Source organism: Silene latifolia, chromosome 1 (genome assembly GCF_048544455.1).
Source record: "Silene latifolia isolate original U9 population chromosome 1, ASM4854445v1, whole genome shotgun sequence".
NCBI lineage: Eukaryota > Viridiplantae > Streptophyta > Magnoliopsida > Caryophyllales > Caryophyllaceae > Silene > Silene latifolia.
The window spans coordinates 172,578,618-172,604,751 of record NC_133526.1 but is presented as its reverse complement, the minus strand read 5'-3'; the positions used below and the strand labels follow the sequence as shown (position 1 = coordinate 172,604,751).

The 26,134-nt window shown below is 42.6% G+C and overlaps 1 protein-coding gene across 1 annotated transcript; it reads left to right on the top strand.

The window, feature by feature from the left end:
• Positions 1-1,196: 1,196 nt before the first annotated feature.
• LOC141611971 (uncharacterized) lies at positions 1,197-10,520 on the top strand. Its single transcript, XM_074430650.1, has 13 exons — positions 1,197-1,651; positions 2,678-3,938; positions 4,114-4,338; positions 4,709-4,929; positions 5,721-5,795; positions 7,280-7,351; positions 7,431-7,529; positions 7,814-7,885; positions 7,971-8,085; positions 8,299-8,367; positions 8,848-9,169; positions 9,254-9,329; positions 9,847-10,520. Exons 1-13 carry the CDS (start codon positions 1,532-1,534, stop codon positions 10,264-10,266), a joined length of 3,147 nt encoding a protein of 1,048 aa, XP_074286751.1. The 5' UTR covers positions 1,197-1,531; the 3' UTR covers positions 10,267-10,520.
• Positions 10,521-26,134: the final 15,614 nt, after the last annotated feature.

Genomic DNA, 26,134 nt, shown 5'->3' with positions numbered 1-26,134 from the left:
CGTGAATAATCGTTGTTAAAGGGGCGTTGTAGTTGCCTGGATTTGTAGTAGTGTATTTTAGCTTTTTCAAAGTAATTTTATAGAAATAAACGTCCACCAAAATATTTCTAAAAATGTTTAACCTCCTCTCATTTCCGTAAGTTTGATTTCAATACTAATCAAATGAAGGAGATAACATTTTTAAGTAAATAATAATCAAAAACAAGAAAAACAAAAAGATATACCATAATTATAAGCGGATTCTTGGCCGAATAGCCCGGTGAGTGGTGACTGGTGTATGTGATTTATAGGCTACCATGTCACTTGTCTGTTTTTTAGACTTCGAACTTGTCACTCAAGGGTGGTTCTCGAGGTTTACCCAATGTGCACCAAAGATTTAAAAAAAAAAAACCTGAAATTTAAGTTGTTATATCCAAACCGCTTTAAATTTAAGAGGGAATATCATCTTAACAAGTGTACTCCTTCCTTCCCGGTCATTTGTTTATTTTTGGTTTGGCACAGACCAATGAAGGATATGGGGTCAATTATTAGAAGACGTGTGGACCATCTGGGTGTGAATGATCAAATTGTTTATCAAAAGCATCCTTAAGGTAGATTAGTAACCAATTGATTGAGACATAAAAAAAAAGGAATAAGTAAACAAATGATCGGGACAGAGTAGATTAGTAACCAAGTGCCTGAGACATTCAAAGATGGAATAGGTAAACAAATGATCGGTACGGAAAGATTAACTTAAGAAAAATTCTTGTGTTTCTGGAGGATCGTACCTCTCCCACCTAAACCTTTTTAATATTCCCTTAGGTGAAAAAATTTCTGAAAATGCACGCGGTGTACTTGAAGTTTGACATTTTTTATTCGGAAAACTTTAAGAGTCATAACTCGTGTTTACGAGTTCAGAAAGTAATAATTTTATTTTTCAAATCGATCATCTTTCCGATAACTACGCTTTTGAAAAATAAATATTGTCGTATTTGGATTCCGTGACTAGTAGTTATTGTATGTCAAAAATTTTTTTGACCGAACAAACTTTGAGTGACTATTTTTAAGTAGTAGATCACTAGATCCCGGAAAGATGATCAATTCGAAAAGAAAAAAAAAATCGACACTTTATGAGTTCGTAACCACGGATTATGACCTCTTAAAATTTCTCGGGATCAAAAAATTGAATATTTCAAGTAAAATATTAAATCTCAAAAGACCGCGTGCATTTTCCGAAAAATTTTTACCCATTTTTTTTCGTAATTTAATGGGTATTATGCGGAATTTAGTTAGACAAACCTGAAAAACATCCAAGGTGGCACTGATCGTACCTGCGGTTGCTGCCTTGCTGGTATCTTTTACGACTTTTCTTCACAATTTTAATATTTCCTTCTTTCACCCTTAATCCAATCCCTAAATCACCCTAACATAAAGTTGGTACTCTCAAATTGCAACACAATAATACTCATATGCTTATAAAGTTATAATTATTACATCATGACATTACAGTAAAATTATGTTGATAATCTAGAATTTAGGGGAAGGAAAAAACATGGATCAATTTGATGCATATTTTAAAAGGGCAGATTTAGATCATGATGGTCGGATTAGTGGAGCTGAAGCTGTCTCTTTCTTCCAAGGATCCGGTTTATCTAAACAAGTTCTTGCCCAGGTTCTTAATTTTTTTGTACATTTCTATGTTTGTTGATTTTATTGTAATATCATTTTGGTTGTTTTTAGGTTAAAAGATGTAATCTTTTTGTGTAATTTGAAATGGGTTTTGAATTTGATGATTTAATATATATAATGGGTAGCTTTTATTTTGATGTAAATTGTGTATAATTCAGTTTTAGGTTGATGGGTTTCTGTAATTGAATTTTGGTCGTTTTCAGGTGAAAGATGTGATATTTTTGGGTACTTTGAAGTGGGTTTTGAACTTGATGAAATAGTAGTATATAATGGGTTGCATTTAATTGTGATGTAAATTGTGTATAATTCAGTGGGGGTGGAGATTATGTGTTACTACTTACTATTGATCGGGACGGAGGGAGTATTACATAATGTTGTATTCTCCGGTTTTGGTGTATGAGATTATGGGTTGGGAGCATAGTTGTTTTGGAATTTGTAAAAAAAACTGTGGTATTAGATGTGTGATTTGAGAATTGAGATGATTATCCATGTCTTTGTGCTCTCTTGTAGTTGTGTGGGATGGCCACCATTAATAAGGAATCGTCTGAATGATTAGTTGTGCAATCCGAGGTTGAATAAACTGGAAAAATATTGATGGGTTCTGCCTTTCCAGTTGCCTTTTCTGTGCCAATGTCGCTTAGTTGAGAGATCGTTAATTAAACTGATTTTAGACATTTGCGAGGAGTTCTTACGTTCTAGCACATATGAGTTAGGGCACCAGTGTTTCAAATTTAACCCTAGTGCTACAAGGGCTCCCGTAAATGGTATTGATAAATGGTCAGATTTACACACCATTACATCTGAGTTAACAACAGTATCGAGAAACTGTTTGTGGATGACCACATTCCACAAGGGCTCCGTTGTAGGCAGGGTAAAGTGCAACCAGTGTTTCAAGTTTATGTGAACAGCTTGCTATTGACTTGTTCTTTGCCACCACAGCTGATATGGAGTATAATTTATTGAGGTTACCCACTTATTGCTACTGATGTGTGCATTCGATCTTTCACAGGTATGGATGCATGCCGATCAGAATCGTGCTGGTTTCCTTGGTCGCCAGGAGTTTTATAATGCGCTAAAGCTCGTAACGGTAGCACAAAGTAAGCGGGACCTTACCCCTGAGATTGTTAAGGCGGCACTGTATGGACCAGCTTCAGCTAAGATCCCTCCTCCTCAAATCAATCTTTCGCTCACTCCAGCACCTCAGCCAATTTCTGTGCCTAGTTCACCAGCAGTACATATGGGTTCAATGGCACCTACACCATCACAAAATCTAGGCTATAGAGGACCTGTACCTCCTAACCAGAATATGAACCAACAATACTATCCACCTCAAGCAAATCAGTTGGTCAGACCTTCCCAAGGTCCTGGACTCCCAAATGCAGGTATTGGCGTTTCCGCACCTGGGTTTGCAAACTCAGGCATGCGCCCTAACTTAGGTTTGGTGAATCCTGCCCTTTCTAGCTCTGGCTTGTCGACTCCTGGTCTTCCTAGCTCAGGCATTTCCACTCTTGGTCTTCCAAACCCAAGCATGTCTACACCTGGTCTCCCTAGCTCAGGCATGCCAACTCCAGCACAATCAAGCACCGGTATGAGCGGTATCTCAACAGACTGGTTGGGTGGAAGGACTAGTGGTGCTCCTTCTCGACCACCATCCCAGCTTCCAAGTAGTGGGACAGTTCCCTCTACGCCTCTGGATGTACTTATGGCATCCCAAGGCGCAAGCAAAGGTCCTAATGGAAATCTGGTTTCTGGAAATGGGTTTTCTTCCAACTCAATTGGCGGCGGAGATCCGTTTGCTTCATTTCAAATGACCAAGTCGGTTTCTTCACCCTCAATACCTTCCATGGGAAGTATTCCTAATTCTTCAGCCATTGTTCCAGCATCTGCTCCTCCTCCAGCATCCACAGGGCCTTCTTCATCAGCCATTGTTCCTGTATCATCTATGCCAGCTCAGTCTCCGTCAATGTCACGGTCACTCGACTCTTTACAGGGGGCTTTCAAGAAACAGCCTTCGGGTGGCCAGCTACAGCCACCACAGATTTACTCAAACCCATCACAACCTGTAACTCAACTTACCTCTCCCGCCTCTGGTGCTCAAGCTGGAGCTGGGATTGCTTCATCAGACCCGTCACAACCTCCATGGCCAAAGATGACTACTCCTGGTATTCAGAAATACACTAAAGTTTTCACGGAGGTTGACACGGACAGAGATGGGAAAATTACGGGTGAGCAGGCCCGTAATTTGTTCCTCAGCTGGAGGCTGCCAAGAGGTAAGGTCTTATTATCCTTGTTGTATAGTTGCGATGGCCGATGTGTACATTGGTAGATTTTAATGATTGTCCCATTATCATTATTTCTCAAATTAAATTGTTTGCTTTCACAGAGCTGAATTCTTGTTGTCCATAGTTCCTTTTTACTCATTGTAGTGTTTACTTGTTTTCTCAGAGGTCTTGAAGCAAGTGTGGGATCTATCTGACCAGGATAGTGATAGCATGCTTTCATTGAGAGAGTTCTGCATAGCTCTCTACTTGATGGAGCGCTATAGAGAAGGGCGTACCCTTCCACCTTTACTTCCTGACAGCGTTAAGTTTGATGAAACACTCATGAGGTTGACTGGTCTTTCTTATTCATCTCATGGTAATACAGGATGGGGTCCTACATCTGGTTCAGGTGTGTTCATATTCTCTGATAAATAATATTTAGTGCAGCCCCACATATTTTTGTGGATGATTCCAATAACTATGGCTGCCTTTTATGTTCTTCCCCGATAATAATAGCCTCATTATTCTTTGGTTCTATGTTACAATGAAATAAACAAAATGGTTCACTATACTAGTTATGCCTTCTTTTAAAAAATTGTGAAAAGTAATTGCCATTAGACGCAATTCTCCATGCAATTTGTATTATGGCTCATTTGGAAACAGCCAAATTCTATTTACTGGAGCCTTTCGAACACTGGGGTTATGTGGTTATGCTTCGCTCCCTTCGTTCCTTACCTTGTATTATAATTTTCTTAGATGTTTCCTTTTTTTAAAACTAGGGGTTAGGCCAGTACAGGGAATGCCTGCTTCTCAACCTATGGCTCCTCCATCTGGTTTGAAGCCAGTCGCACAGTCCCCTGAGGCTGATGAGTCAATGCAATTCCATCAACCAAAATCAAGAACGTCAGTATTAAACAATCCCCAAGGAAACCTTCGAAATGATGGTGAGCAGAATTTATTGCAGCCAAATCAACCAGAAACAAATGAAGCAGAGAAAAAGGTACTCCTTCTCCACTATGGTATTGGTGGCATTCAATGTACATTATTTGAGTATCGACGCCTGTTTTGCCAAGATATGATGGGCCCATGTCCACACTTCAGAAGTCATACTGACTTGACCAGGAATCAAGTTGGGCTCCATGACACTGGTCTCAACTTGATGCGTCAGCTTTATTCACATGTTCAAACTGCTACTCTCTTCCTTTTCTTAGCCTGTATAAAGTCAAACATTTACCCATCAAAAGCAAGGCTCTGTGTGTTTTGATTCTGGGTCATGAAACAATTTCTATGGTAAAGCTTCGTACACCCATCCCCTTTACTCCACTTCTGGTGAGAACCTTTGAGGCATTGGCATAATGATGAACATGATGAGGCTATGTGATTGATAATCATGTGGTATGTGGGTCACCTTCATTGGTTATCGGCAAAAAATGACGAGCTTAACTATTAGCCTTTTCACCTGTATCTAAGGAAGAGGGGAGATCTAAACGAGATTATTTGGCTTTTGACTCCCTTGTTATGTACTCAAAAGTCTCTTCCTAATGCATAATGCATATCCATAAAAATCCCCCCGACAAAATAGTGACTAATTTAACTTCACTTATAGATAACTTGAATTGATTGGGCTGTGAATTATTGATTCTTAAATTCAAACTTCTGTTGATGCCGCAACTTACCTTAAAGACTGCCAACACATGCTACACCATCTGTACTCTTTCTCGTCCCCAAATTGTTCTGACGATTTAAATGCTCTCCAAAGTATTGAAACTTCTTTCTTTTAACCATTTCAAGGCTGAAAAGGTGGAGAAAGTATACCTAGATTCCAGGGAGAAGCTCGAATACTACCGTACAAAGATGCAAGAACTTGTAAGTACTTTCTCTGTTTGTTGCTTTTTATCGTCCTTTTAGAGTAATGCCTCAACTGCATTAGGTACCGCCACAGGATGCTCATTTCTTTTGTGTTTATGAATGTGTGATGTTCCAAATTTGTTGCTCTGCAAAATGAATTATCCAAAGCTTAATAATTCTCGATGAAAGAGTATAACGTCAGTACAGCTGTTATTGGTTGTACCTTTTGTGTTCCTTGTGTGTTCTTCTGTTACTTCTTTTTTTGGTAGGTCTGAAGTTATTTCACGGTCTGCCCGTTTTTATATATTTTCTAGTGCTAATGCACAATAATTTATGAAATGGTTGAGTGTGAACCATGAAACCTCCCAGGTGTCGTATTCATATAGTAGGTGTCGCAATTGCTAATTTGCTATTGTTACCCACTGTGTGGATGAGTAAGCGAATTGACACCTATACTAAACAACACAATACAATTCATGCATTAAATGTGGAATAACCTAATAAGGATGGCAAAAGTCAGTATAAATTATCAAATGTCATATTTTTCTAACAAGTTCCCATTTGTGGAATAACCTAATAAGGTTTGGAAAGAAGTTTTTGGGTGAGAAAGCTAGAGTGCAAAACTACTGGACCGGAACATAATTTTTTGTCTTTAACTATTCGACCTGAACATAATTATACGTCATTGACAAAACAATTCATGTTTTAATGCCGATTTCGACTATTTTTCTAGGGAAATTCATGTTTTTGGCTGAATTGAAGTGTCACTTGTCCGTAGTATGTACCCAAACCCATGTCAGAGTGTCAATGTATGACATTAGGACTTTAGTAAATTTGAAGAGTTTGAGCTACATAGCTATTTTTCTCTAGATATGTTGCATCTTTAACCCTTATTTAGCGCTCTTAAGTATTGTCCGGTAGAAGTCTGCCTTGCAGAGACAACATTGCAAACTATGCAGGCAAAGTGTCAAATTTGAAATGTGCTTTTGTATTATCATGGTAGAATGATGCTAATTCAAGTGTAGTCCATCTTAGTTTGTTCCACGCTCTTTCCATTTTGGGAGGTTATGGTGGTCAAATTACCAAAGAGTCATGATGTCCAGTGCATAACACTTTATGTCACTGCAAAGTCATTCTCGAATTTCTACACATTAAAAGATATCAAATATCTGGACTTCGACTGTCAGTGACGTGGTGTCATTGGTGTGCTGAGAGGAGAACATTCATCATGAAAAAAAATCTCCTTTCAATTTGTGGTCCTCGGGGCCTAGCAAAGTAACATCTCTATATGCGCATAGTTGAATTCCCCGTCGTCCGTACCAATCTTTTAAATGGATTTGATAACGCACTAACAGGGAAGCTGCAGTTTGGTGTTGATGTATGTTTAGATTTAGTAAAGTTGATTACATGTGCTGTGTGTCGATATCATATTATATAAGCAGCATTGACATCTATTCCTTTTCTCCCTATTTGTTTGTATAAATCTTCTTATTATGTTGTAGGTTCTGTACAAGAGCAGATGTGATAATCGACTTAATGAAATTATTGAGCGTGCTTCTGCTGACAAGCGTGAGGTATCCTATTTTTCGGGTCTGCCGTACAATATTGAATTGCGAAGTCACCTTGTGTAGAGTCTAAAGAATGAGTTTTCAGGCTGAGCTTCTGGGAAAGAAATATGAAGAAAAATATAAGCAAGTTGCAGAAATAGCTTCAAAGTTAACGATCGAAGAGGCCAAATTCCGAGAATATCAGGTATTGCGATTGTGCTTATAGAAACTTTTGATTGTTGTTAAACACGTAGAATTGTTGGTTTCAATGACATGTGAAATTGTGAACAAAGCATTTACTTTCTTGGTAAATCTATTGATGAGACTTTTTGAAAGTTGACTGCTGAAGTTCTCATGGTGAAAATATTTGCTCTATACATTCTGAGATTTTGAACAGCATAATTGCTACTCTGGAGCTAATAATTTTTAGGCTGTTCTCTGTTACTAAACTGAGTCCGTTATGTGCCGTAAAAAATATTACTTTGCCAGGAGCGGAAAATGGAGTTGCAACAAGCAATTACTAACATGGAACAAGGTGGAAGTTCTGATGGTATTCTTCAGGTAGACTTCGATCCATCCCTTTTTGGGTCTAATGATGTCTTCGAAGAAAATAGTAACTTCTACTGATGAGTTGCTTTATATCCAGGTACGTGCTGATAGAATACAGTCAGATTTTGAGGAGCTATTGAAGGCTTTGTCTGAACGCTGTAAGAAACATGGTTTAGAAATTAAGTCGGAAGCATTAATTGAGCTCCCCAAAGGTAACTCTTGAAATTATTCTTGGTGCTTCTCTCTTGTTCCTTGACCATTTGTGTTTCTTGTTTTAGTGTATTTTTTCCATAGAATATATATTCATCACTCTGGATTATGGCGTCATACTTTTATTTGCCAGAGTGACCAGATAGGGTAGGAGAATGCATTAGATGTTTAGATTCTCTTTGTTATCTGACTTTTATGCTTTGGTTATGTTAAAGGCTGGCAGCCCGGGATTCAAGAAGGAGCTGCGGTTTGGGATGAAGAATGGGACAAGTTTGAAGATGAAGGTAACGGGAAAAAAACCCTTTCTTTCCAGTGTTCGCTTTTAGCCCTCTGTTCTCCCTCAGTGGAGAGGGCACTACAGGATTTCTTCACAATTATCTTTTATATAGCCATATATAGTGGCTGAACATTGTGCCGTTTCCAATAGCTTGAGTTATGACAATTGATTTGTAGCACCTTGTATAGTTTTCATTTCCAATGGAGCCAAAGCCTCAGTACTCGGTTCTAGATTATGACGGAACAAGGAAAATAGTTCACTAAACTGGTTACACCCCTTTTTACGATAAAATAGTCATCATTGCATGCAGTTCTCGACGCAATTTTCATTATGGGTCATCCGGAAACTGCCTCTTTTTGGTGTTAAGGTTGTATATAGCCAACCCTTCTTATCCTCCTATTTGTGGGAGCCCTCGAGGCACTGGGGTAATGTTATAATAATGTTGTACTATTGCATGGTAGATTGGTATCTGATTGGTTATTTCCAGGTTTACAATTTGACAAGGAAATTTCTTCGGGCACTCCAAATGCCAAAACCTCTCCAAATTCTACATTGTACGAGAATGGTACATATCCTCATGATGATTTATTTGACCCTGATTCACCATCAAACGCTGATACCAAGTCAGAGAAGCAATCGAGTAGAGGCGAGCGGGCTCTTGATAGTGAATCTGGATACACTCACAGTGAAGATGATTCAGTAAGAAGCCCTCGTGGAAGCCCGTCGCATCGAACTACATCAGAAAGCCAGTCACAAGATTTTTCAGATGTATTTGCAAGGAGCTCCGAGGCAGACACAGATCTTCACCGGTATGGTTTACTAATTTTTGCCCATCTTCTCCTCTATCACAGTATCTTATGAGTCCTAATATGATCTCCCTTGTTCTCTCACAGAAGCTTTGATGATCAAGGTTGGGGTAACTTTGATGGCACCGACGATGTGGATTCCGTCTGGGGATTTAACTCCAAGGTAAGCCAGCCCAGCTATCATCTACCTATATTACTCAGGCAGAACCATTTTGCAAAATTGCAAGTTTCGGACCCATGTATGTGTCTGAATAACAGACACGGCCTTTCATCTTATAAACAGTCAGGCTTTTACCTAAAATTATCAAGTGTCGTGTCATGTTGTGCTGGAAGGAATATCGCGTCGACTCTCACCAATACAGCCAAAGTAACATAGTTTGTCAACTATAGCTATGGAGCGAGAACATGTTTCCAACTCCCGAATTCTGTTTGCCAATTTTCACGCATTGTTTATAGACCTGTCATTCATTCAAGTCTGGCCAATGGCCATTACAGATTTACAGGTTGTGGTTATTTCGGGTATGGGTCAGTTCCTGCTTGGGTCGTTTGGGTCATTTTATGTTCAGGTTGGGTCAATCGAGTCATTTATGGATTGTGCCTTTTAAGTTTTTGGAATTAAATGGTCATTTTAGTCGGGTCTGTTTTGTCAGGTCTAATCGTTTCTTCTTCAACTGTTACAGGACCAGCAAGTAGATCGACTATTTGATTCCAGCGGTTTCGGTTCAAGTCCTAGAAATGATTCTCCACAAGGGGACAACTCATACAACAAAACGAGCCCCTTCAATTTTGCTGACTCTGTCCCAGCAACACCGTCATTCTCAAAGTCAGGTAACTCTCCAAGATACAGTGAAGCTGGAGACGGGTTCTTTGATAATTATTCAAGGTTTGATTCTTTCAATATGAATGAAAGCGCCCGATTTTCACCACCACGTGAGACCCTTACAAGGTTTGATTCCATTAGCAGCAGTAGAAGTGGCTTCGGTGGTCATAGTCGAGGATTCTCGTCTTTTGATGATTCTGATCCCTTTGGTTCCACCGGACCTTTCAAGGTTTCCTCGGAAACACCTAAAAAAAGTTCGGATAATTGGAGTTCATTTTAGCTCATTGAGCCTTTGCTCCATGGGTTTTCCGCTTAATCCAATTTAGTAGCCTATATTTTTGCGTGAGTGTACAGTAATTTTTTTTCCTGCTGGTACAAAATGTGGTGATGTTTTCCCTCGGTAATATTGTCAGTTATTCCGCCTGTTTAGGAATGACAATAGAATCACTATGATACTTGGCATTGCATTTGTAATATTCACTGGTTTTGATAGAAATTTGTTTTTCATAATGTAAATTAGTAGATTTTAATCGCTTGAATAATAGAGTTGATCCCGGATTGTTATCCTCAGGAGGATATCGTCAAGTCAAGTGACAATCATTGCTTCGTAGCAACATTTTTTTTTTGTTTTTTTGGTTCACTTTTAAGGTATTTCGGGCCCTTCAATTTTACTTCGGTTTTCAAACTTGCTTTACTCTCCCTTTGATTTTTCATTTTTCCTTTCTTTTTTGTTCGTATTTTGAGATGTGCGATCACCCATGTACGGTTCTAAAGGATGATTCATGTCAGCCGACCCCAAAACAGGATTAAGGCTCTGATGTTGTTGTTGGGTGACGATCCCTTGAAGCAACTAGAGAAAGGGAGGAACAACTTTCAGTAAGGGTTGTCAATAAGGCAGGTAAACATGGATGTCGATGTCGTATCACATCCGACCCGGGAAATCTTTCGTGTGTGGTGGAGTGGTTATGGATTTAAAACATCATACCGCCACAAGCGGTGTGCCGGGTTGCGTTTTACTCCGTACTTGTTTAATATACGCATATTCGTAATTTTGATATGTAATATTCATAATATCATTATGCTTATTCATATTGTGTACGAGAGCGAGTAATAAGCGGGAGGAGCTCATTTGATCTTTTTTGGCCTTTTGTTGGTAGAAGTGGTAACCGTAAATTCGAGTTATGGAGATTGAGTTGGTGACGATGATTCCTTGATTTACAACCCGAAAAATGAGTTGCAAAATTACATTACTCATAACTCATGATTCACGGCACACAAGAGAGTATATTCGCGTATATCTCCTAATTATAAGGTGCAGTCGATCAATTTCTTATTGTTTGATCGTCGTTTATTTGTTTGGATTATATGTATGGATGTAATCTAATCTTCATGACTTAGTAAAATGTACGTACGTACATTCTCATAACTTTAATCATTATTTTAAGGAATCTCATAGAAGAAAAAGGAATGATGCAGTGATGGAGACTAAATTATTCTTTTATTCTCCCATCGGCTGTACAACAGTGTGCATTGCAGATACATTTGTATTTCTTGAATTGTTTATCAAATTAGTCAATCTTTTATCTTCTACTAACTTTTAATCGTATTTGTATATCCAAAACATAACCGAACCTGATTTAACCGTAGCTGAAATGACTCTTATTATCCAAGTTAGAAATGAACACGACCATGCATATCAAAAGTGAAAACCAAATAACAAAATACATCTAAAGTGACTTTATCTAAACTGAAGTGATGAACCCGACCCAAATGAACCGTTTGCGACAACCAATAGGAAATATTATCCATTACTGCTGTCCATGTTGATAGAGTAGTTAGTATGTAAGTTGTTACCCAAAAACTTATCCAGGCCAAGTCATTGCTTACTAGTTGCTGACTGGGTTGTAAATTTGTAATAGTAAACAGTCCGCCAATCAAATTAAAGAGACATACTCATTTGTTTTGTATTGGTTTGGAATTAGGAGACTAATTATAATAATGTAATGCCTTAATGAGACGGGTACAGGTACAGATTTCCTAAATCTATAACATGAACATGCTGTTGCACGTACCATTTTGTAATGCAAACATGCTTACATTCCCCCTTTATGCTTGCATCATATCGTCTTCATGTTTTCAATTTTCTTAATTTGTTAACCGACAAAACTCATTCCATCTATAATTCCTCGAATTTTTGGCTTTATTTTATAAGATCGTTATACAAGTATAAAATAACTATTATTGGCTGTTATACAACATATAACATACAACTATTATGGCCCTATATCTACACAGGACTGTTCACATGTGAGGTCACCTTTTTTAACCTGATTTAGTAGACGGAAACGTTGTCGCTTTTCAGACGTATCAATTAATTATGGCCCAAGTTTTGTTTCACAATCAAGGTCAAATAACACATGGACTCAGATACGATATTAGATTCGAACATGTGCTTGAACCGCGTCCGTCTAGAAGAAAAGAGTGTTCACTTCACCATTCAAGGTCAATGAGATTTCATTCCAAATTTAATTGGCAATAAGTGAAGTAACTCCTTAATTACTTTATAAAATAGATTACACTTTCTTCTTTTTCTTATGAAAGATCAGCATGTGATATATTTTGACATTTGTTACTAAGATATTTTAGAAATAACAAATTAAGTCTAATTAAGATCATTCCATGCTAATATTATATTAGTAAGATTAAGATCTTGTTTTTTTCGGTTGAAAAGAGATTTAATTGAATTGAGCTAAAGTAAGAGTGTTGGACTGAACTAAATGAAGCTAAAGTGAGCTAGACTGAACTGAATAGAACTAATCTGAACTGAACTCAAATGAGCTAAAATTAAGAACATGCTCTAATTAATGTAGTTTGTGAACTCATTTATACACAATTGAATGAATTGACCCACTAAAAACAAATAACTATCTTATCTAAACCATTAAGAACTATGGATAATCTTCTTTTTGAGGGAAAAACAATGGATAATCTTACTATAATCTCATCATAGAACTTTCTTAATCTTCTAGACTTCTACTAATTTATGTTCAAAAAAAACTTCATCCAAAATTAGAATTCAAACTATTGTTGTCCTGAATTGATGGATACGACTAGTATCCTTGAAGACATGCATGGTGTCCAAATCTCGATACTATTACACAAGATATGTATGTATGTCTTGTGCAACTATGCATTTGCCAACTAGATCACACATCATTTTTGAAAGTTCTCTAAATGTCTTTTGTCTTCAATTTGTGTTTTTAGATACTTACCACCCCAATTAATTCTCATAGAATCATAACTTTCAAAATATTGTAGAATTTTCCCTCTTAGGAAAAGAGGCTAAAAACTAAATATAACTCTTCATTTCCTTATTTTGTCTCTTCAAGATTTTTAAATTTCAATATGACATTCGTAGTGAATAAAACCGCCTTGTCCTTAAATTATATCCTACTAATAATATCAATTCTTACTAAATAAGGTGCATTATATAGGTTAAGCTGAGATATTTCACTAGCAAAATTAGGAGAAATTTCTAGTTACACCGACATCTACACTCTACCCAATAAAAATATTAGAATTTGCTACAATCTCCATGAATAATAACGGACAATCTTAACAGAATAAATTTAAAACTTCTCATCGATTAGAGTGTACAATAATGTTATGCGATGTACCTTAAAATTTTGCTAAAATTTGTACGATATTTCACCATATTACAGAATCTCAACACATTGGTGATCGATATTCTTCTTTCTTTAGAGCAATAGCAATAGTGGTTCTTACTCTTGGGTGATCACTAAGAACCTAAAATAAAAAGTTCTTCTATTGCAAGTAAAATGTTGTTCTTAATTTTAAGAATTGAGTTCCAAAATAAGAACTTGGTTGTTCATACATGAGAATTTGAGAACCAATAAGCATGCTTTGAAAAATGTGGAAAACCAATTACTTATTTTTTATTTAACAACTTTATACAAATGTCATCTATTGTGGGTAAAAGTTCTTAAACATTAGAACTAATCTTATCTTTATTAATTCAGAAGACAATACTCAATCCAGAACGTGCCACCTCATTAATTCAGCCTTTTTTTCTTTTTCTTTTTTTGATATTCATGTTATGGTGGGACCTGTTAGTGTGCAAATGAGCATATTTCTTCAGAATTCCGCCAATACAAATATCCTACAAATTCCGTCGTAGAAAAAATACTATAAAATAATACTATGAAATAATTTTATACATCAGAATAAATGAAATTAATGGCATATAAGCGGTATGAATTACAAATCGGAATAAATGAAAATAATACTATGAAATAATTTTGTACATTCCGAATAATTTGATAAAACTATATTTATACATATGCAATAAATTTACTGACAACAAGTCCAAAGCGATAATAGCCCAAGCTTTACACTTTGATTTTATTTGTATACGGATTATTAATTTTATTTTAACAATTCAAAATTTTATGATAAATACGGCATCTTTGAATTTGTTAGTTAAAAATAAGAAATATTTAATTATCAAAACAAAATACGAAGTATTATTATGCACTTCATTGTATATGGGCTTACTAGCACACGCTAATTTCACCAATAAATCATATAAGCTTTGACATTCTGATGTTACACTAAGCTGTGTTAAAGTAGATTATTAAACTATTTTCTTTATTCGGGGTGTAAAGTTTTTTATGTATGCAAATTTTATTTACAATAGTATATTACGTTATTTCCTCTTAAACCATTGTATTTGAACACGTATTTGAAACAAATGTAAACATTAATTATGTAGATCGTTGATTTAGACCAACTAGATAATTATAATAGAAATGCAAAAAAAAAAAAAAAAAAAAAAGTCATCCAAAATCATTAATACCGGCCCAAATATATACCCGTGCAATTTTGCACGGGTTTAAAACTAGTAAAATATGATATGACATAAGAAGAATTTAAACATTAGAACTAATAAAGTTCTTCTATTGTTATTGCTCTTAGATGATTCAAATTGCTTTATTTATGTTACTCTATAATCTTGTCTCCGTACTTCTAGAGTTCTATCCTTTATTTCCAATAATCAACTTAATTTCATTTCCTTATATGAATCAATTCTGAACTAAACTTATTGATGGGGCATATTCTGCACCCGCTGACCGAGTCAACATATTGAGCAAGGTCAAAGCTAAAAAGACAGCAAGTCAATATATTAACAGCCTAACCGATAAAGCCTGTCGGCCTGTCACTTGGGTCTCGGCTCGGCAACTAGTCGGCCGAGAGGCATATCCGCGTACTCACATCCAGTCCCCTCGGCATGGAGTCAACCAGGCCTGCCGGCCTGCCGGCCTGTCATGGGTCCCTCGGTCGAGGGTAAAACAGTCTTTTCACCTGCTACGCCACTTGGCCACTTGGCCACTACGTGACAAAAGGTGAAAGTTTATAAATACTCATCATCTCTCATTGAGAAACTAACTGAATAATCTGGTATAAACTCTCTTATCTCTCTACAATATACTTTGCCAAGTTCAACACACAACTTATCTCTCTAAGTTTACTGACTTGAGCGTCGGAGTGAGTACGCTCGGTACCAAGCCGAGCCCTCAGTTTGTTCATCTTTACAGGAAGGAGTAAAAGGAAGAGACAAGCAACGACATCATTCTACAAGCTCAAGTGGTCACAATCCTGCTCCGGAATTACACCCGGAACAATTGGCGCCGTCTGTGGGAAGTAGATACTAAAAGCTAGTCACCTACATTTAAAAAAAAAAAAAAAAAAAAAAAAAAAAAAAAAAATCATTCAGCGAGCTAAGAAGATGTCAAAGCAACAAGAAACTGTGAGTGAAGGAATGTCATTCTACCAGGATGACACATTCCGTAATTCTGAGATCGGGCAGTCCCCCACCGGCCGAGTCACTGACACGGCCGGCGTACGGGATAGGGATGTCAATTTCACCCGAATCCGCTCTAAACCGATCCACCCGAAAAATTTTAATGGATGAAAACGCGAAGTAAATGGATAAAAAGCGGGTGACGGGTGAGTCGGGTGACGGGTGAGTCGGGTGACGGATCGGGTCGGGTTCGGGTGGAGAAATTTCATCCGTCACCCGATCCATCCACCCGATTATAATTAAAAAAAATAAAAATAAAAAAAATAAAAAACACCTTTATATACATAATATACTCCCTGTTTTCTTTCCAAACCCTAAATAAATTATCTAACACTTTCTCTCCCATTACTCTCTCTGCCGCCCTCTTCTACGGTTCTACCATCTCTCTTAATTTTCGACCGCCGCAAATACCACCTCAACCATCAACCAAAAACACCGCTCTCCTTCAACCTCCAACCACCATCAACAGCCACAGAAATTCAAACTTCCCCGACCACCGCCAAATCGCCAATAAATTATCTCTGCGAACCGTCAACTGTAAGTCGTTCAAGATCTAAACTCTCAAGGAGGTTGTCATAAGGGTGACGCAATGGTGTTGGCATCGACACTATAGTAATACTCCGTATATGTAATAGATAATGCATTTTGTGGTTATGTATTTGTAAAAATTGTAATGTTAATTTAGAATTGAACATAGTTGTAGATTTAATAATGGCTGAAATGTATGGATTGATCTTTCATGCATAATTTGTTGAGTTTTAGTGGCTTATTTTACTTTTACTTTTATATATTTTATCACCCGTTTAATCACCCGATCCACCCGATTCACCCGCGGATGATGGATGGGTTGGATTCGGGTGGTGAGTTAGTCGGGTGACGGGTGGGTCGGGTGGGTTGGATGGAGTCGGGTGATGGATTCTGGTGAGGCTCCACCCGATCCGAAATCGACCCGTTGACATCCCTAGTACGGGATGCCGGAAGAGCCAGAAACACCGCTGCCTACCGACCAAATCACTGTCATGGGACATGTGGTCGATGCGGCCAAATTAAAGCTATTCCTGAACCTGATGGGTAGCACGCCGATTACCCCTGTCACGACGACGGTGACGGCAGCGCATCCACAGGTGACCAGGGCCCATAAAGTGACCCCGAACAACTTGTCCGGGGCGATACAAGGAGCTGGGCATGCTAGAACGCCGGCAGAGCCCGTGGTGCCAGTGGCAGACCTGAGTCCTTCCCCCACTCGCGGGAGGACAGCGTCGCCGCGGCAACAACGAGGCCAGCCCCGAAGGAATGAAAGAAGTCTGACTCACCAAAGTCGGACAACAAGCCCTTCCCGCCAGAGGGAGAGAAGCCGGACTAAGGTTGCGAGGAGCCGATCGCCGCGTGTCATTCGACACGTGGTCAGACAGCCCCTCAGTACCTATGTCCTCGAGATCCCTGTGCCGACTAAGCTGAAGCTGCCGCCCTTATCATACAAAGGGGATAGCGACCCAACCGACCATGCCGAGGCTTTCGAGTCGTACATGTCGGTATGGGAGATGGCTGATGAGGTGTGGTGTCGAGTCTTCCCAACGACCCGCATGGGATGGCTCGAGTTGGTACAAGGGGCTACCTAATGGCTCGGTATCTTTGTTATGCCGACCGAGAGACAATTTCATAGCCCAGTATGCTTGCAACAAGAGAAGGGCCGTGGAAACATCAGATCTCCTAACTATCCGACAGGGGGAGGACGAGTCCCTCCGAAGCTACGTGAAAAGGTTCGACGCTAAGGTTCAGCAGATCCGTGAGCTGAACACCGAACTGGCGGCCTTCGCACTGATGAAAGGCCTCCCGAAAGGCGAGTTCAAAAACGAGCTGATCAAGTGTGAAGACCTCAACTTAGACTCCGCCAGAAAGATGGCCGACCGAGTCGTAAAGGTGGAAGACTACCACAAAACCTGGGTAGGCCACAGTGAAGCTGGGCACCCAGAGAGGAAGAGCCGCCGGGACAACATAGATGAAGGTCGTCGTGACTGGAATAGGTCACGGCCTGAGAGATTTAATAGGAAACAGCACTCGGCGGGCGCCGGGGGGCAGTTCGGGACCATACAACCAGAAGCGGTACAGTAATCTCACCCCCCTGGTCGCATCTCCAGCCGAGGTCTTTACCCTAAGCAAGAATGATGGACAGAAGTGGGCAAGACCCCCCAAGGCGAGGGGGGACGGTGACACAAGCCAGTTTTGCGAGTACCATGGCCACACCGGCCATAATACTGACAACTGTCGACACCTAAGGAACGCCATCGAAGAGCTAATCCGAAAGGGGAGCCTCAGCAAGTATGTAGCCGGAGGCCCAGGAACAAGCGCCAACGGGGCGAATAGAAAATCAGTTTTCCAACGGATGAGAGTAATCCAGGTTGTCATCGGGGGAAACGAGAACGGTGGGTCAGCTAATGGGCACAAACGGCACCTAAATGAGTTGTACCAAGCCATTAACTTTGTGCCCAAAACAGCGATCCCCGCTTCCACCATCCCCGATATAACCATTGAAAAGAAGGACTACGAGGGAGTCGTCGCCCCGCACAGCGACCCGCTTGTAGTCCACCTGGATATAGCCAACCACTTGGTCAAAAGGTGCCTGATTGACACAAGCGCCTACACGAACATCATGTTCAGGGAGTGCTTTCTTAATCTCGGCCTCAAGATTGGAGACGAGCCCCGCGCTAACCCGCTATCTGACTTCTCCTGGGGCCCTGGTACCCCGGGGTCAATCGGGATCACGGTGATGTTCGGTCAAGCGGATGCGGCTAAAAATGTTTTATCTGAGTTCGTGGTTATCGACGGTTCGTCTGCCTACAATGTTCTCATAGGCCGAGTCACTTTGAGCGAGGCCGATGCAGTGATGTCCATCCGGGCCCTGGACATTGATTTACGTCTCGGACCGGGGGAAGCACAAAAGCTCGTCTCAAAGGACGAGAGAGATGAAATAGTCAATATCCAAGTGTCTGTCAGGGGGTGCAACATGCAATCCCTCAAAGTGGCGAAGAAGTCGGAGAAAGGGAAGAGCCCATCCTTGCAGCAGGAGGGCGACCCGATGAATACTAATGTCGGCATGGTCGAAGGAGCCGAGACCGAGGAAGTGGAAATTGACTCAGGGCGCACCGTAACTGTCGGTGTCGACCTGGAGCCAAAATTCAGAGCTGTTCTCCTAGACCTACTGAGGAAGAACAAAGATGTTTTCGCATACTCAGCTGCCGAGATGCCAGGCGTGAGCCGGGAGGTGATCGTTCACAAGTTGAACGTACTCTCCACCGCTCGGCCGTTCAAGCAGAAGATGAGGAACTCCTCGGCCGAGAAGGATGAAGCCATCAAAGTTGAAGTAGACAAATTATTAGCGGCGGGTTTATCATGCCTTGTGCTTACCCTGAGTGGCTAGCAAATGTTGTAATGGTGAGGAAATCGTCAGGGGCGTGGAGGATGTGTGTTGATTTTACCAATCTTAATAAAGCGCGCCCTAAAGATTGTTATCCCTTGCCTCGAATAGATAGTTTAATTGACACCACGGCAGGCTACACTATGCTAAGCCTGCTAGACGCCTTCTCAGGGTATCATCAGGTATTTATGGCCGAGGAAGATATGCCTAAGTGCGCATTCATCACCATTCACGGCACATTCATGTATAAAATGATGCCGTTCGGTTTGAAGAACGCTGGCGCAACTTACACTAGGCTGGTGGACAAAGTGTTCCAAAATCAAAAAGGGCGAAACATCGAGGCTTACGTCGACGATGCTATTGTAAAAAGCAAGTCTGACAGCGAGCACTTAGCCGATTTGAGCGAGACATTTTGTTCACTAAGGAAATATGAAATGAAGCTTAACCCAAAGAAATGTAACTTCGGTGTCCGTGCCGGCAAGTTCCTCGGCGTGCTTGTCAGCGCCAGGGGAATTGATGCCAATCCGGAGAAAGTCCAAGCAATACTAGACGTACCGGAGCCGAGAAATCGAAAAGAGGTTATGACGCTGACTGGCAGGATGACGGCTCTCGTCCGCTTCATCTCTCGGTCGGCCGACAAGAGCACTCAGTTCTTTAAAGTGTTGAAAGGGAATAAAAACTTTAGCTGGGGGGAGGAACAGAGCACGACTTTCAGGCAACTGAAAGCCCACCTTCTGACACTATCGACCCTGTCCAGGCCGATTATTTGGGGAGACGCTATATCTATACTTAGCGATTACCTCGGCCACGGTCGGTCCGTAATCGTCGGGGAAGAAAATAAGCAGCAATGCCCAATTTACTTTATCAGCCATACACTGCTGGCCGCCGAAAGAAATTACCCACTAATCGAAAAGGCAGCCCTCGCCGTCGTCGTTGCCGCAAGGAAGCTGAAACCCTACTTCGACGCACATCCCGTGACGGTCTTAACCGACCAGCCATTGGAGAAAGCATTAGAAAAATTCGAAAAATCCGGCAGACTTATCAAATGGGCAGTGGAGCTCTTCGGCTTTGGCATTCGGACAAGCCGAGGCCTTCGATAAAGGGCAAGCGCTTGCAGACTTTCTGGCCGAGTGCACGTATCAAGAAGAATCACATCCCGGCGTGTGGGAAGTGTATACCGACGGGTCCTCCACGGCGAACACTCGGGGAGTCGGCATCCTTATCATCAGCCCTAACGGAAACGAGTTTGAGTACGCCTTGAAGTTTACCTTGTCGGCCTCAAATAACGAATCCGAATATGAGGCGGTGATAACTGGAGTCGAGTTAACTAGTGCTGCCGGGGCGGAGCACATTGTGTTGAAAACAGACTTACTCTTAGTGACTAATCAAATCCGAGGAGAGTATGAGACTCGAGACGATGGGATGGTAAGGTACCTGGAGAGGGTAAAAGCTGACACCTCAAAATTGAAATCTTTCCAAATACGGTGCATCCCAGTGTCCGAGAACAACCGAGCCGACGCTCTCTCAAAACTTGCCGTTCAAGCATAAAAAATGCCGTCGAACCGTCTTGGTGGATATCGAAATGCTAAAAGTATCACCGAGACCGTCGGCATGGTGGGCGACATCGAAGCCGAGACGACGTGGATGACTCCGATAATGAAATACAAGCTGACAAAAGAGTTTCCGGAGGACCGCAGTCTGTCTCAGAAGATAAGAAGGATCGCTGCAAGGTACTTAGTGTTCGAAGGAGAATTATACAGAAGGTTCGTAATAAGACCACTCTTGAAATGTGTCGGCCCAACCGACGCGGAGCTTATACTGACAGAGATTCACGAAGGCATCTGCGGACATTACATGGGGGCGAGAACGCTAGCCCACAAAACTCTCCGAGCCGGCTACTTCTGGCCTACCATGCTGAAAGATTCCAGGGCAAAAACCAAGAAGTGCAAGAATTGTCAGATGCATGCTCCGGTAATACATGCACCTTCCCGAGACCTGCAACCGGTACTTAGTCCCCTACCATTTGCACAGTGGGGGATGGATTTATTAGAACCATTTCCAACGGCCTCCGGAGGAAGGAAGTACCTGATCGTCGCCGTTGACTACTTCACCAAATGGGTCGAGGCTGTCGCGGTACCTGCCAAGACCACGGCGGCCGTAAGAAAGGTGATTTGGGAGAACATCATAACTCGTTTTGGGTTACTCCAAGTCATTGTATTTGACCACGGCCGAGAGTTTTGGAGCGACATGGTGATAAATTGGTTGGAAGAGCTCGGTATCAAATTTGCATACTCCTCCGTCTGCCACCCTCAGAGCAACGGGCAGGCGGGGGCAGCTAATAAAACAATACTAAACGGGTTGAAGAAGAAGGTTGAAGATCTAAAGGGAATATGGGCTGATGAACTACCCGGCGTCCTGTGGTCCAATCGAACCACGGAGAAAGAAGCAACAGGGTACAGTCCATTCCACCTAGTCTATGGGTTTGAGGCCGTCCTGCCAATTGAAGCAGCGGTGCCAACATTCAGAACGCAAACCTTTAACCCAGTCGATAATGAAGAAGGCCTAAGAGCCTCCCTAGACCTGGTCGAAGAAAGTCGAGATACGGCACGGCTCAACTTGGCAGTATATCAAAACCGAATGAGAAAAGCATACAACCGTAGGGTCCACAAAAGGGACTTAAGAGTAGGAGACCTAGTCCTGAGAAAGTCGGCCGCAACCAACAAAGGAAACATCCATGGTAAGATGACGGCCAACTGGGAGGGACCTTACAGGGTGGTTGAAGAAATGAGGCCGGGGACATACCGGCTGACAGACATGGAGGGTGTGCCTCTAATGAGCCACTGGAACACAAACAACCTTAGGAAATATTTCATATAGCGGCGGAGGTGTCCGAGAGCGTTGTGGGCACCCGAACGCGTGATTATATCTAATGAAGAGTGATCCAAGTTTTCCATCGAAATGCTTGTCCCCTCCGTAGTAGTACCAAAGTAGACGCCACGGCCAAAGCCGGGCAGTCACTACAAATACAGTTGATACTCGCGAAAGCGACCAACATGCTTAAGAACGTATAAGTACAGTTGAGAACGCAAATCTGACTGCCTCGGCCAATCCGGGAGTGGCAGAGGAAGCGATCAATATGTCTATAGATACGAATGCAGTCGAGCCGTAACCTCTATTGCCTCGGCCAAAGCCGGGAGTGACGGGGAAACGACCGATATGCTAAACATGTTTACAACAGCAGTTGGGAAGCGCAAATCTGACCGCCTCGGCCAAAGCCGGGAGTGGAGGAGGAAGCGACCGACATGCCAACATGTTGCTGAGCAAATTGGGAAACGTGAATCTTACTACCTCGGCCTGTTCAAGTGCAGCAAAGGACGCGACCAATATGCTAAAAACGTTTAAGTACAGTTGAGATACGCAATCTAATTGTCTCGGCCAAGCCGAAGGTAAAACGAAAAAGCACTCAATATGTTTAAAAACGTAAGAAGACAACTGAAGGGAGGATGAGATCAGAGCCTCGGCCAAGCCAAAGGCAAACAAACAAACTTCATTAAAAATGTTTACAAGTGAGACAAAATAAAGTCGACGGCCATCCCCATAGGGGTAGCCTAAGCTCAACCTACCAAAGTTTAAAAAAAAGAAGAAGGAACAACAAAAATTACAACATTCAGACTTGAAGCGCCAAAAGGATGGCAGGGAGGAAAGGCTCAAAAGTTGGCCCCCGAACAGCTGAAACTGTCCGAAAGGCCAGGTGAGTCTGGTGACGACCGCCCGTCTCCCTATGCTTGTTGCTGCTCGCCACCGGCAGCAGCAGCAGCGTCACCGTCGGTGGGCGGCCCAGAGGACGACTTGGTAGCTTCACATGCCCTTGCCCTCTCCGCCTCCTATTTAGCCTCCTTCACCTTAGCATCATAGGCCGCCTTGGCCGCTGCTTCCTGAGCAGCCTTCACCTCTGCCGCGGCCTTGGCCTCCTCCGCAGCCGCCTTCTCATCCAGAAGTCTGTCAAAATCTTGCCACGGAAAAGTGCCCTCAGGAAGGAGCTCCTTAATCGCATCCCTTGTAGCATCTTGACTTGGTCCGGTGCAGACGGCACACATTTCGAGAGATGATAACGGTTTTCAGCATCTCAATATCCTTCTCCCTCTGAGCAAGGATAGCCTTTGTGCCCTTATGCTCCTTCGCCTCGGCCAAATGCAGGGCCTTCCATCTTTCCCTCTGCTCAACCATGGCCTTGTAACCACCCTCAAGCTTGTTCCTCTCCTCCCGCAGCTTAGCGGCATCAGCCAACGCAGACTCAACCTTGGCTCTCTCGGCCAGGACCACCTTCTCAGCGTCTTCCTTAAGCTTTCGCTCAGCGAGGAAGTCCTTCATGGTGGCCAGGAAGTCCCGCTTCGTCTTCTCGGCCTCCTTCCTAGAAGCGGCAAGCTCAAGCCTAAGCCGTTCGAGCGTAGGGGCAGTTTGAGCCACGAGCTTTTCTTGCTCGATAAGATGAGTGTCGGCAACTTCAGCCCACTTCACCATCCTTTTGGCCAACCTTATGCCGTCCGCCTTGAGCTGAACGAAGGAAGCCTTCTTGGACGAGGAGTCGGCGGCGACATTTTTGTCGCCCGTCTGCACAGGCTGCTTCTCCAATTGTCGTTCGGTGAGAACAACAGCTGGCGACGGCTGATCTATAAAAAACCCAGACAAAGCGTCCATGTCAACATTCATTGACATATCGTAAAGCTTGTCATCGAATGCATAAGGAACCGCTAAATCCGAGTCATGGGTTAGATCCGTACCAGTCCCTGGCCTTCTTGGATTGAGGGCCGGTACCGACCCCTCCCTCTTTTCCTGCCTCGGTAACAGCAGCAGCAGCAGGCGTTGCTTCTTTCCTCTTATTTGAAGGAGGAGGACGCTCCAGAACGGTGACGTCCTCGTCAACATTGACGACCACCTTATCCTTTTGGACTACGGGGATTGGAGATCGAGTTGGAGTTGACGTCGTAGCCGCCGTAGACGTTGTTTTTGGTCTCCGGCGCAGCACGTTACTGCCAATCTCTGCTTGAGTCGCCCCCACATCCATTGCCTTCAACGCCTGCTCCATGAGTTCGTGCGGGGCCTGCTTGCGATCACGCGGCGCGGCCTTAGGGTGCAGCTCAACAACTCTCCCGTCCTGGTCAAGTCCCAACTTGTTTAGGATGGAGACAGACAGATCCCGGCCAAATCGATCTGCAAGAAACAAAGCAGGAGTTAAGCAAAACAAGTAAACCTAGGCTCAAATATCGAAGCATAAAAGCAAAGGTGGGCCTCATACCGACCCCACTCACCCTGGCTGAGGGCCGGTATGAGGCCGACGTGACAAAGCGGCTCATCTTGAAGGACGATCTGCGTCGGAGGCATCCATCCCTTCGGCGTGCCATCCCTCTCAGCCTCGAACATGCTCATTGCCCGCACTTCGTCGTCCTTAAGATAGACTTTCTTGGCGTCCATCTTAATCTTATTACGGGAGACATATCTTTCATGCTCCCCCGACTCTCGCAACACAAGCAAATTGACGTGGCAATTTGGAAGGACCGGCGGTGGGTAGTCCTCCGGAACCTCGACATATACCCACCGCCCCTTCCAGTCTTTGCAAGATGTCAGCTTGGAGACGGTCACGTAACCCGGCTCGGTCTGCACGCTGTACCACCCCGTGCCGCCTAGGGTAGACAGCCGAAGATGGTGGAGCCGGCGAAAAAGGTTCACCGTTGGGGTCACCCCCTTAAAGAGACAAAACCATACGAAGCCAATAATCGTCCTAATGGCCAACGGGTGCAGTTGTGCCACGGCGACATTCATGGCTTTGATTATGGCCGAGACACGTTCATGAAGAGGAAAACGGAGCCCATACTCCAGATGCCTAATATACACGCCTATACAGCCTTCGGGAGGGCAACAGACTGCCTGATCACCCTCAGGGACAATAATTCTATACCCCCTGCCGAAGGAGTAATGGTCTTCAAAAAGTTCAGGCCCGGAGACACTAGCGAACTTGTTCGTCCAAACACGATCAGGTTTAATCGAGCAGGTTTCGCCGTGCCACAAGTAATGCGGCCTCTCTGAACCAGATTGGGTCTTTTCCTCCTCATCATCATCAAAATCCTCCAAAAATTTCTCATCAATTTCAGGAGAAGGCGACTTGCGACCCCCGAACCCTACCAGGGTGACAACCAGTGGCTCCTGTTCATCAGGATGCGGCGGTTCGCCCCCCGGGGTAGAGGTACTGGCCGGAGCGTCAGCAGCAGACTTGGTGGCAAACAAATACTTAACAAATAAAAGTTGGGGGAAGAATTTGTTTGTTTACCTTGAAAGAAAGTGTTACGCCGAGTAACGCTTCGAAAATTAGAAAGAGAAAACGCTTCGAAAACTAGAGAGAGGAAATTTTTTAAGAAAAAGAAGTTTGCAGGTCAAAATGAGGGGCATACTGCTCTATTTATAGAGCAAAGCCCATTCAGTGGACCAATCATAGCAAAGCCCATGAAGCGTCCACCAATCAGCACCAGGCCACGTGTCAAGCATGCAGCCACAGAATGTCAATCGACATATAGTGACCAATCTTCTTCGACACGCTCCTTGGTATCTACTTGCCAACGGCCAGCTGATCAACCAAGCTTGGCAGCACCGGCCGGGGGCAATCAAAAGCACAAACGGCACTCTCAACCTTGGTCTCGGCCAACGCCATTTCCTTTTCCACATTCGATGTCCATTACACAACCATGTGGAGGGGGGATATATGGTACGGCCTGAACAGGACCAAGCCGAGGAAGAAGTTCGACATACGCAGAATACGCTCAACACGCATCGAAGGTCCATACCACGGCATAGACTACG